The 12,915-nt window shown below is 36.1% G+C and overlaps 1 protein-coding gene across 7 annotated transcripts in view; it reads left to right on the top strand.

The window, feature by feature from the left end:
• Positions 1 to 12,915, top strand: part of kif1ab (kinesin family member 1Ab) — a 69,792-nt gene that overhangs the window by 39,446 nt on the left and 17,431 nt on the right. For all 7 annotated transcript variants that reach the window (XM_056475008.1, XM_056474966.1, XM_056474956.1 and 4 more), the window contains 11 exons: positions 2,760 to 2,878; positions 5,166 to 5,251; positions 5,354 to 5,489; positions 5,676 to 5,850; positions 6,887 to 6,977; positions 7,077 to 7,195; positions 9,768 to 9,823; positions 9,905 to 10,013; positions 10,141 to 10,207; positions 12,509 to 12,593; positions 12,716 to 12,821. In XM_056475008.1, coding sequence (XP_056330983.1) covers positions 2,760 to 2,878; positions 5,166 to 5,251; positions 5,354 to 5,489; positions 5,676 to 5,850; positions 6,887 to 6,977; positions 7,077 to 7,195; positions 9,768 to 9,823; positions 9,905 to 10,013; positions 10,141 to 10,207; positions 12,509 to 12,593; positions 12,716 to 12,821 — 1,149 coding nt within the window. The remainder of the gene's footprint in view (positions 1 to 2,759; positions 2,879 to 5,165; positions 5,252 to 5,353; positions 5,490 to 5,675; positions 5,851 to 6,886; positions 6,978 to 7,076; positions 7,196 to 9,767; positions 9,824 to 9,904; positions 10,014 to 10,140; positions 10,208 to 12,508; positions 12,594 to 12,715; positions 12,822 to 12,915) is intronic.

Raw genomic sequence — 12,915 nt, forward strand, 5'->3', positions numbered from 1 at the left:
AGCAAATGTTTATGACAATCAGTATTTTTTACACCGTGTTTACACTGTTACATCATACTTGTGTTTCTTCTGGTGCTCTACGTTATACCCTGATTTTCTTGAATAAAAATAATAATAATAATAATAATAATAAGACAATTTTAAACTTTGTTCTTTAAAAAGTGTTTCTGTAAATGAATAAATAAGCAAGCAAACAAACAAAACACTGTGATTATTCTATTATGATAACATAAAAAAGTAAGAAAATCAATTAATCTATCAATAATCTGTTAATCTTATCAATAAAAATAAGAACAATTTGGATCCAGTTACTTCGAAATGAATAAAAGAAACACACAATGATCAATAATATTTGTTAGCCTAAAATTATAATAAAATAGATTATGTTTATTCATATCAGCTACAAGAACAATTATGAAAACATAATTCATTAAATTGATAATAAAATAATAATGTAAAGAATTCAGATTTGAATTATTATTTGCATAGATATACAAACAAAACAGTGATCCATTATAATGTCAGCATAAAATATAATTGGATAAAACAGAATAAATGAATAGCAAATGCAAATATTATAATTATTATGTAAAATGTCAATTATTAACTAAGTTACAGTTTTTCTCAGTCGCTTTGGTGCATTTCTCACAACACTATTTACATTTGCACAACAGTTAATACATTGCTCAAAACAATTAGTACAAACTGCAAAACCTTGTTGATAACCTGCAAAAGCGAGTCATCTGCTCAAAATGGAAAGCTCATTCCTCAAAAGCAAGTATTCATGTCAATAAAAGTGTCAGTGTCATCAAGATGAAAAATCCTGACACCGTTGTTTATGAACAAGATGGCTTTGTCATGTTTTCATAATGACAGTTTACTCTGTAAATTGTTTCCAATGCAAAAAAGTCAGATAGATAGATAGATGGATGGATGGATGGATGGATGGATGGATGGATGGATGGATGGATGGATGGATGGATGGATGGATGGATGGATGGATGGATAGATAGATAGATAGATAGATAGATAGATAGATAGATAGATAGATAGATAGATAGATAGATAGATAGATAGATAGATAGATAGATAGATAGATAGATAGATAGATAGATGATTAGACGGACAGACAGATGGATGAATAGACGGACATAGATAGATAGACAGACAGACAGACAGACAGACAGACAGACAGACAGACAGACAGACAGACAGATAGATAGATAGATAGATGGATGGATGGATGGATGGATGGATGCATGGATAGATAAATCTCTTTACTATAGATAGATGGATCTCTTTACTGATGGATCTCTTTCTAAAAATAAAATCTTATTCATAGACAATCTTTTTTTCCATACAGTATTAATAAGGACCATTTGAGTGTTTTTGAAGCGTTCAGTAACTGAATGAGAGGAAGTTGAACATACAGTGAGTTATAGCAAAGTCAAATACTGACTGTGAAAATCACAACAGACCACTGGTGACAGATTTCTAATGGATGTATGTCCTACAATGGGCAACATGAAGGCATTTGAACATGGGTAGCTCTGCACAGAACAAGGTATTCACATCAAATCTGCTCGCTTCGAACGATGCAGCATTGTTTGGCAGCATAATGCATTTTTTGTCTGCTGCTTTCTGAATATAATGGCTGTTGTTTGTGTGATCTTCATAAATCAGCCAATTGTTCTGTCTGAAAAGCATACAGCGCTCAAGATGAAAGAGCTGGTTTCGTCTACAGCAGTCTCAATCAGGCATGCCAGAGCTACAAATTTGTATCACGGTTTTGGATTGGCTCTCACACTCACTCTTCCCTGCGCACATGCAACATACAAGATTTGTGACGTGTGTTTTTTCTTTTAAGTTGATGGGGGTCAAATTCATGTATGTTAATGTCATTTCAATTGTTTTCTTTCCAGTTTGTATTTGGCCCAAGAAGCCAAATTCTGAGTTTATGTTCTCTCACGAAAACATTTTGTTTATCTGAGCATGCTGTATTTGCGCCTCACCAATCTTGTCGAAAGCTCCTCCCCTCTGGCCACGCCTCCTGCCACTCTTGAACCCGCCTTTCAAGCTTAGGCCAGCATCACTTTGGGATCAAGAGGGCAGATATACAGTGAACTAATGAATTTAGTTTGATTGTAGACAAGACGGAGGCCGGTCTTTCACCAAACTTAGGGATTTTACACTTTCAATCAGTTACTGAATCCACGTAAAATCCAAATGTGTGACAAAGCAGTTTGAAAACTTTGCATATGACTAATATAATGTGCAAAAAATGCCTGACTTGGCTATTTAGACGATCAATAAGATATGTTGTGTATATATGAAAAGATATGTTGTAAAGTAGCTTATGGTGCAGTTCTCCTCTATATGCATGTTCTTGAAACACTTCACCAACCCCCACAGAGATCAAAAACCTTGTTACCACCACTTTGTGTATCGTTTTTAAAAAAATGACAGCTCTAATAGGCTACTCACAGATGAGCCGCAGACCTACAGGGCACTTTTTGGCTTTCGCTGAAGCAGCTTCTTATTTGGTTGCTTTTTTGTGTGTCAGATGTTGTGTTGTCCCGTGGCAGTATGGCTGATTTGATCTTCACTGACATTTTTTTTCCTATTTAAACTTCTTTTTCCATTAATTGTTAACCTTCTTTTTTTCTTCTTTTATTCACCCCCTCAACTGTCTCAAATCCCTCTTTTTTCCTTCTGGCTCTCCTCCTTTTTCCCATCATTCTCTCCTTCTTCTCCCATAGGGCATTTGTGTATCTGAGTAACCTTCTGTACCCCGTGCCATTAGTGCACCGTGTGGCCATTGTAAGTGAGAAAGGCGAGGTCAAGGGGTTTCTTCGTGTGGCAGTACAAGCCATATCAGGTAAGACCAAACTTATGATTTGACTTGATTTCAATAAAACTGACTGGAAACTGATATTGATGGCTATCCTAACAGGCATATCACTCTTAATGAATATTTATTAGTAAGCCAGTATTGTTAAACCATTGATTTATAGAAGTACTGTAGATTTGTTATCGCTGGTCCTCATTACATGTAGAAAAAAGGATTTCTTTCTTTCTTTTGTTTTTTTCCTTCGTTCTTTCTTTCTTTCTCAGGATTTATTAAGAATAGTCAGGGAAGCAACAGTCAACACAGGGGCAATCAGGTACATACAGAGAATCCAGAGTCATAGTCAAAAAACAGGCGAGTGTTAGTCAAAAGGCAGGCAGTATACAGGAATAAACAATCTAACACAGCGAAGATCCAACACGTCAAGACAAGGCAAAGGACATGTCGTAATGTTCAGATAAACAAGACTCAGCCTAGATGTGTGTGTGTCTGCTATTTAAATAGTCCTGTAATCAGTCCATGAGTGAGAGCAATCAGCGGAATCTGGAACAGGTGCGTGTGAGCGGTGCATGACTGTAACTTGTAATCCATGTAATGGCGGATTTGTAGTCCGTTAGTGATCTGCGTGTTTACTAGTAATCTGCAGCCTCTCGATCGCTGGTGATCATAACAATAACGATATTGTGTGTGACTCATCGTTGCACCGTTGCATCGTAGTTTTGAATTAACTCCTCAAAAATACATAAAATAACTGTTGGGAAACTTCTTACCATACTGTTACAACCTCTTTGATGTTAGTCTAGGGTAAAAGGAAAAATATTTAAAAGTTGTGGTAATTTCACAATGTGAGGGTGTAAGCAAAAGACAAAAAGGCTACAACCGTAACAGTAGTAAGGGAGATCTGCCATAGATTACAGTACTCAGTACCACAGATTACAGTTCTCATACCTATAATGTTTTTATTTTATTGATATATTCCCTTGTGTTTTCATTTATCTATTTGTTGCCCCTGGTCGTCATTATTTTCTTTCTTTCTTTCTTTCTTTCTTTCTTTCTTTCTTTCTTTCTTTCTTTCTTTCTTTTCTTCTTTCTTTCTTTCTTTCTTTCTTTCTTTCTTTCTTTCTTTCTTTCTTTCTTTCTTTCTTTCTTTCTTTCTTTCTTTCTTTCTTTCTTTCTTTCTTTCCTCTGGTCCTAAGTTAAAGGCAACCAATTTTACCCTTTTTAAAAGATGTAAGATAAGCATTTGATGTCTCCAGAATGTGTCTATAAAGTTTCAGCTCAAAATACTCATAAGATAATTTATTATAGCCTCCAGAATCTGCCCAATTTAGTGTCTGAGTACATCATAGCTGTTTTTGTAGCCTGTGGCTTTAAATGCAAATGAGCTGCTTCACCCGGCCCACCGCTCCCACGTGCGTATCTGCTTCTCATGTGTTATGTTAGATCAACAGCAGTCAGAGATGAAGAACAGACATGGATGAAGCTGAAATACAGCTCATTAGTAGAAATTTTAGAATTTTGAGTAAAATTTTATTTATTTAGTTTTTTAATTGATTTGAGTAATATTATTAACAAATATGAAAACTTTCAAAGGATTTATTTACTATATATATATATATATATATATATATATATATATATATATATATATATAATTTGTAAAGTAATGTTTTCTGTCTTTTAGTAAATATGTTATATGAGAGACTTGCTTTATTTAGCAAAAAAATGGATTTAATTGAATTTGCATTGTAACATTAAATAAAAGTTTAAAAGGTATTATTTTTTATTTCATATATTAAGTTTTTATTTACGATACTCCCAAAAGCATTTCGCATAAACATTTTAAATTTATGCAACTGATAAAAATCACAAAGATTTGTAAGAAAATGTTTAATCCCAGTTTATTAGCAAAAACAAATGTTCTGTGGACATGTGTATACATGTTATTATGGAGACATGGCACCTGTCAATCAATTCGGTGGGTGGGGAAAACTGCAGTCCTACGTCACGTTGTGGTGGCCCTCAAAATCACTGGCATTTGGGTCCTATTTTAATGTCAGGAAATTTAAATGAAGAGACTTATTGTGTTTGTGTCACTCCAATATGACTGTGGACACACTATACCTACACACGGTTCTGTCCAAACAGCTTACAAAGGATGATTTTCATCATAGGTGCCCTTTAAAAAAAATTAATACCAAAGGCTCATTATTCAGACCAATTATGTTTTCTTATTTCATTACTTTTTCATGAATAAATTATGAGTAAATCATACTCTGTTCTGTAATGTTCAGCTAAAATACTTTTATTGTCACAGCTGATGAAGAAGCTCCTGATTATGGTTCTGGTGTGAGACAATCAGGAACTGCCAAGATTTCATTTGAGGATCAAGCGTTTGAAAAGGTTGGTTGTGCCACTCATTTCATTTATCTTTTCAGTAGTTTGGCCTTGCAGACATTAAATTGTTTTCCTAGATAGTAAAAGAATTGTTTTTTCTCTGCTCAGTTTCAGACAGAAGCATGCAGCAGTGGGATGACTCAAACACACACATCTGAAGAGGAGCTGCGTATTGTTGAAGGAGAAGGACAAAACTCAGAGTTGGGACTCAGTGCTGATGAGGTCAACAACAACACCTGCTTAGGTAATGAGTTATGTGGTTGATATAAATGTAACAATGCCTTATAACGAATTTATGCATTGCCAAAGATAAAATAACATGCCCAATGCCATTTCACTTTCAAAGTTGTAGAATGTGTAGAAACAGATAAGAGCCAGCTGATATTTGTACTCTAATCGGATCTGTTTTCTCATGCACTGCCCTATCTAGCCTCTCCAGATGTTCCTGACAGTCCTCTGAAGGATGTTCTGGAATGTCCTCTAGATGTGACTCAAGACAAATCGCTTCAGCACTTGAAAATTGGCAGCAACTTCACCTTTAGGGTCACAGTGCTTCAGGCATCCAGCATCTCTGCCGAGTATGCAGATATCTTCTGCCAATTCAAGTGAGTAGATCTACCCCTAGTAAGTTGAACTATGTTCTTCCATAGACCTTAAATAAGTCTGGTATTAAAGCTGCGTCTCCACCAAAGTGTTTTTTGCAGAAATGTAAGCACTGTTCTAAAAACAATCAGCTTTTCCAACTGTCAAATCTCAAAAAAATGCAGTGCTCTTTTACTGAGAGCAAAACTCACACTCAAAAGCAAGGTGCAGTAACTACAGACAACAAAACTGAGAACATTTTTTACACCAGCCAGTAGATTAGTACTTTTGTTTCTCTGAAGTTGGACAAAATTGAACCTGTAGACTTTGTAACAATAGGCCCATTTTTGGCTTTAACTCAGTTTTGACTAAATGTGTAGTTACTGCACTTTACCTTTAGACAGCAGTAAAGAAGAAAGTATAGCCCCTTTCACACAGTGATACCGGTAAATATCTGGAAAATTACCGGAACGACTTTACCCGTAAATTCAAAAATGCGCTGTTCATACAGGCAAGGACCTTTCGGAATTTTTCCGGAAAAGAACATTCACACATTCACACTTTTTTATTTGAAAATACACCTAAGATTTTAGAAAGTTTAAATAACCATAGTGTGCTTCAATAACACAGGTGGCTGATAGAAGGTGGTCTTTTGTGGCTTTTTCAACACATTTCATTACATGAACATCTACAATATGAAAGCAGTTCGGTCAAACATTTGACTATGTCTGTAAATGGTTAAAAGTGGATGAGCTCAGAAATTTTCAGATGTTGTTTACACCTGTGTTTAATGTTGTCCTTTTGTAATCAGATCAATCTTTTTCCAGTCTTGGTTTAAATGAGCTGCTGCATCTGTGCTCTTTAATTTCCACCTTTTCAGTAGATCTGCAGAATGCTACAAATTTGAAACCTTTTTATCTAGATATTTTGAAAGTTGCTAATTAAAAACATCGTGAAAAAAAGGAAATTATAGTTTCACAATTACAGTTTTACATATTTACATAATTCAAGATCATCTGATGCAATATTAACTCATCCCCCCGTGTGTTTCCCCCTCAGTTTTATTCACAGGCATGACGAGGCATTTTCCACTGAGCCATTAAAGAATACTGGCCGAGGGCCTCCTCTGGGATTCTACCATGTACAAAATGTAATCAAAACCTTTGTGTTATTTACTAAAAAAGCAATTTATTTAAAAATGAAATAAATCAAGCATAAATAATTCAAATGTGCTTTGCTATTATTGCAGATAACTGTGGAGGTCACCAAGTCTTTTGTGGAATACATCAAAAGTCAGCCAATCGTTTTTGAAGTATTCGGCCACTACCAGAAGCAACCCTTCCCTCCTCTTTGCAAGGACTTAATTAGGTAGGTTTTAGATTACTTTATTTTTTTAGTCACCATAAAAGGTTGTTATGTTATGTTTTAAAGTCTCTGTGGTTTGAACAGAGCTGGCATAAAAAGAGATTGAAATATAAAGCAGAGTTGACTTGGATTACTTTAATCTTAAATCTGATTCTGCTTCTGTTATGAAATGAGTTTAAGGGTGCAATAAAGTGCATTGATTCAATACGTAAATTGTTCTCTGATATCTACATGGTAGGTTTGTGGCTTGGGTAAGTGCAAAAATCTCCAGAAATGCTCATTTATAAACAAAGAATTACTATGAGCTCCATTTTGACCATATTTCTAGTCAAAAGTCAAAGCAGGATATTTGGTGTAAGCAAGATATTTGGAACGGTTGTGACTATTAATGAGCTCTGCTCTGATGCTGCTACATTTAATGCTGCCTCTTCAGGGTAGCACTAAACAAATGTATAATCAGTGTGTCCTGCATTTTGCATTCTTATGCGCTGTGTGTAAACAGATGGCTGGTTAAGAACTGCTTTTTAAAGTTCATCACACACCAGACACAAAGCGCTGTGCCACTAGGGATGGTTGACGCGAAACTGACGTTTCAACACAGTGTCGAGATCCCAAAGCGCAAGTGTTTCGCTTGCACTGCACAGAAGCATGATCCAAAACACCCAGGTCACATGACTAAAGCGATTCAAAGCATTGGACATTTTAGAAGCTTTTCCTTCTGAGTTTGAATCCCGACTTCCACATATGATCAGAAATTGTGACTTGTTGTATTTTAATAACGTTAATTTTTTATGACCAAAACAAGACATATTTATTCACAAAGTGTTTATTCAGATGTCAGACCAGTGTTAAAACAAAACATGTTATAAGAGCAGAGCATTTAAAAACTAATGTCTAGAGCTGCACCCTGGATTCAAACCCATTATATTTGCATGTTAGTCAGGAACTTTCCACGCTTCACTGAATCACTTGAAATATCAACTCTACAAAGTGGGGTATAATTTCTCAATTTGCTTAACTGTTTCTTTGCTGAAGCTGTTCCAGAGCAAAACATACAAAATGACCACTAGGTGTGGATACAGGTTTCAAAACGTTTCTAAGCTTCGACACATTTGCTTCATCTGTTTCAGTGTTTCATGAAGCCTCGCTCTGCCCACCGCTATGTGCCAAACAATGACTAAAAATTTGAAACTTTGTTTTGATGAGTTTTCATAGACTCCGCATCTTTCTGTGTTGCTTAGCAATGTATAGAAACGAAGGTAAAAAATGGTCCAGCAGGCTTTAATCTCCCTGCCTCTTCTTTTCAAAATAAGAGTCCACATTCATAGTAAATTTAAATTAAGCTTATTATTTTATATTAATATAATAACATTATATTAATGATGCAATGTATGTGCAATGTAACAGGGTATATGCAGAGCTAGTTTCTTCCCATACTGATAAACTTCCGGTGAACGGTTAATGTGACTTTTTCACCTTTTTATACGTTTTCTTTTACAGCATTGATGTTGTAATGTAATTAAAATATAATCTGTTAAATAGACTTTATTATTCATTTAGTTGCTTAAGCGTAAAACGAGATGAAAAACCGTTAACACACACCCTCCTGTCAGGATTAGCAGGCTAGCGCAGAAGCTCTAGTAAAATAAATGTTTATATTTTAAAGACATGTCGGGGTAAAATGTAATTTAATGCTGTGCTTCTTGTACAATCTGAGACCCACTTTATATCGCAAATCAATCACTCGACCGGTGGAGACTGATTTTTAGAGAAAACAGACCTTAAACACGCCCATTTTGTAATTGCATACAGTTTACCGGAAGTGCTTGACCCAGGTTACCGACAAATTAAAAGTCCTTCCACATACCTCCGCATATACCTTACTGTGTGTGTTTTGTTTCAAATGAATTGTTTTTCACTGGGATTTTACACTTACATGGGAATGTGGAAAACTATTTTGAGGCTCACGCAATGGCATTTCCATGTGCTGAGCTCTTATTATTCAGCTATGCCTTGGTTCACTGTTAAAAAATGCTTAAGTTAACTTAATTATTTTTTTAAGTTTAAATGGATTGAGCATAAAACATTTAAGATGTCCCCCCCCAAAAAAACACGTAAATTTTAAATAAATAGTCTTTAGAGTCTATATAATGTATGTTCTACTGTGTACATAAGTATAGTACAGTTATTCGAGTGTATCGAAATATTTGAGTGTATATCCAGATTTTTCATTATAGGAATGTATTCTCTTCTATTGTAAATCTGTTATGATCTTTTAATTTTGTAAAAAGAAATCACTTTTAAAAAGGGTTTTAGTCGGTGCGATAGCCTAGTGGTTAGCGTGACGACATATGGTGCAGTAGCACGTCAGGGCGTCCCGAGTTCGAATCCCGGCTCAAGGACATTTCCCTACCCTACCCCCTCTCTCTCTCTCCAACGTCGCTTCCTGTCTCAATACTGTCCTATCTAATAAAGGCCAGAAATAAATCTTAAAAAAAAAAAAAAGGGTTTTAACTCATAAAATGTATGAATAAATAAAAATAATTACTAGGACTATTTGTTTTCCCTCCTACAGTTCATTACGTCCAATGCGAAGGCAGTTTCCCAGGGTTATGCCTTTGTCAAAGCCAGGTGAGCTGACATTTTTTCTCATTTCGTGTCCATTTCTCATAGTCTGTCTGGGTAAATAAAATCACGTCTGTCTCCCCCTAGTGCCCGCCACCAAACTGAGCACGCTCGCTCGCTCCACCGCAGGCCCCTGCCACTGCAAATATGACCTTATGGCTTTCTTTGAGATCTGTGAGCTGGAGGCCAACGGGGAGTGAGTATCTGATGAACTCATGGCTTGTGGTATATCAGTGTCCAGTGAGTTACTCATTGAAGTCTGTATGTATGGCTGGTTATTCATATATAATGTAACCCTTGTACCTGTTTGTGTCCTTCCTCAGTTACATCCCTGCTGTTGTTGATCACAGGGGTGGAATGCCCTGCCATGGTACATTCCTGTTGCATCAGGTACACATGAATCCATCCTTCTTTTCCTAGAAGTTTATGGCATAACAGATAATATATTATTTATATTACCTTTCAAAGTTTTGGGATTGGAAAGATTTGGTAATACCTTTGAAAGAAGTTTCACAGACTCACCAATAATAAAACACATACAGTGAAATTTGAGTTTAAAGGAGCTGTTTGCTATTTAAATATGTTTAAATACCTGTTTTGTTAGCATTTGCCTGGAGTTTGTTATTCTGTTCATTTACCTTGTTAAATTGCATTATGGGAGCTTGATCTTTACTCTGACATCTTTTATTGATACATTTGAGTTGTTTGAAACAATAAAGTTTGTGTTGGTCATGTAAATGATGCTACAAAAAAGCACTTTATTAGGGACACCTAACTAGTACTGGGTTGGACCCCCTTTTGCCTTCAGAACTGCCTTAATCCTTCATGGCATAGATTCAACAAGGTACTGGAAATATTCCTAAGAGATTTTGATCCATATTGACATGATAGCATCATGCAGTTGCTGCAGATTTGTCGGCTACCTGTCCATGATGCGAATCTCCCGTTTCCACCACATCCCAAAGATGCTCTATTGGATTGAGATCTGGTGACTGTGGAGGCCATTTGAGTACAGTGAACTCATTGTCATGTTCAAGAAACCAGTTTGAGATGATTCGCACTGTAGGACATGGCGTGTTATCCTGCTGGAGGTAGCCATCAGAAGATTGGCACACTGTGGTCATAAAGGGATGGACATGTTTAGCAACAATACTCATGTAGGCTGTGGCGTTGACACAATGCTCAATTGGTACTAATGGGCCCAAAATGTGCCAAGAATATATCCCCCACACAACCACCACCAGCCTGAACCGTTGATACAAGGCAGGATGTATCCATGCTTTCATGTTGTTGACCCCAAATTCTGACCCTGCCATCCGAATGTCACTGCAAAAATCGAGACTCATCAGACCAGGCAACATTTTTTCAATCTTCTATTGTCCAATTTTGGTGAGCCTGTGCGATTGTAGCCTCAGTTTTCTGTTGTTAACTGACAGGAGTGACACCCGGTGTGGTCTTCTACTGCTGTACTGTTGCTCATCTGCCTCAAGGTCGAGTGATGTGCGTTTAGAGATGCTCTTCTGCATACCTCGGTTGTAATGAGTGGTTAATTTAGTTACTGTTGCCTTTCTATCAGCTCAAAGTAGTCTGGCCATTTTCCTCTATCATCAACAAAGCATTTGCACCCACAGAACTGCCACTGACTGGATATTTTCTCTTTTTCAGACCATTCTCTGTAAACCCTAGAGATGGTTGTGCGTGAAAATCCCAGTAGATCAGCAGTTTCTGAAATACTCACACCAGCCTATCTGGCACCAACAACCATGCCACATTTAAAGTCACTTAAATCGCCTTTCTTCCCCATTCTGATGCTCAGTTTGAACTGGAGCAGATCCTCTTGACCATGTTTTACATGCCTAAATGCATTGAGTTGCTGCCATGTGATTGGTTGATTAAAAATTTGTGTTAATGAGCAGCTGGACAGGTGTATCTAATACACTAAGTGGCCTGTGAGTGTATACTACAATATATTGTTTCAGTCTACTAAGAATGTCAATAAATGTCACCTTGGTAAACTGCAGAGTTAAATTTTTTCATCATGAAAATTTGTCAGAGCTGAGATTGAGGTAAATAAATGGAATATGGAAAAGCATATACATAGATTAATAAGCAAAAATAAATGGAAAACTCCCATAAATCACAAACATAATTTTCAGCATTATTATGCCAAACAATACACAATATTTAATGATATTTGTCATGATTGTTTTAAAGGATTCTTTGATTAATTCATTTAAAAGAGATCTTTCTATACAAATTTTGATGAAGTTATGCTCAGTTTTGGTTTAATTTTCTTTGCATTCATGCAAGTTTGCCTCACTTTTTATCTAGTTAGTTATCTAGTTATTGTGTTACTTTTGTCATTTATTCGTTTTTTTTTCTTTTCTATTTGTCATCTTCATCATCATCATCATCATCATCATCATCATCATCATCATTTGTAATGTTTGTGCGATTCACTGTTAAAGTATACTGCTACTGTCTTTGGACGCTGATTTATTAGCTGCTATAACACAATTTTTTCTTCCTAGTTTCTTCCTAGTATTCTTAGAAACATAATGCATTTTTTACTCTCAGTTTAGATACATTTTAAACTGGCTTTGTGCGCAAACGTATTCCTTTCTGTCAAAACAAATCTTGCAGAAATGCAGTTTGACATTTGTGATTTTTTTTTCACCTTTTTTCCCATAGGGCATCCAAAGAAGAATTACAGTCACTATTGCCCATGAAACCGGCAATGATATTGAGTGGAAAGAAGTGAAAGAACTTGTCATAGGTTAGATTTTCTTCCTTTATTTCTCTCTCAAGCTTATCAGAAGCTTAGAGGACAAAAGGAGATGTAATGACAAATTTTCAGGTAGAGTTTCAGATGACTCAGCATTACTTCCATTTTTTTAGGGCGCATCCGTAACACACCCGAGGCGGATGAGACTATCATCGACCCCAACATCCTGTCCCTCAACATCCTGTCTTCAAGCTACATACGGCCGACTTATGATGACAGGTACACCACAGAAATGTTAAGAAAGATCTGTCACGTGTATGTTTTAATTATGTGATATGTTGTAATTAATTGTGACGTGTTTTAAAATATTGTT

Source organism: Danio aesculapii, chromosome 2 (genome assembly GCF_903798145.1).
Source record: "Danio aesculapii chromosome 2, fDanAes4.1, whole genome shotgun sequence".
Taxonomy (NCBI): Eukaryota; Metazoa; Chordata; class Actinopteri; order Cypriniformes; family Danionidae; genus Danio; species Danio aesculapii.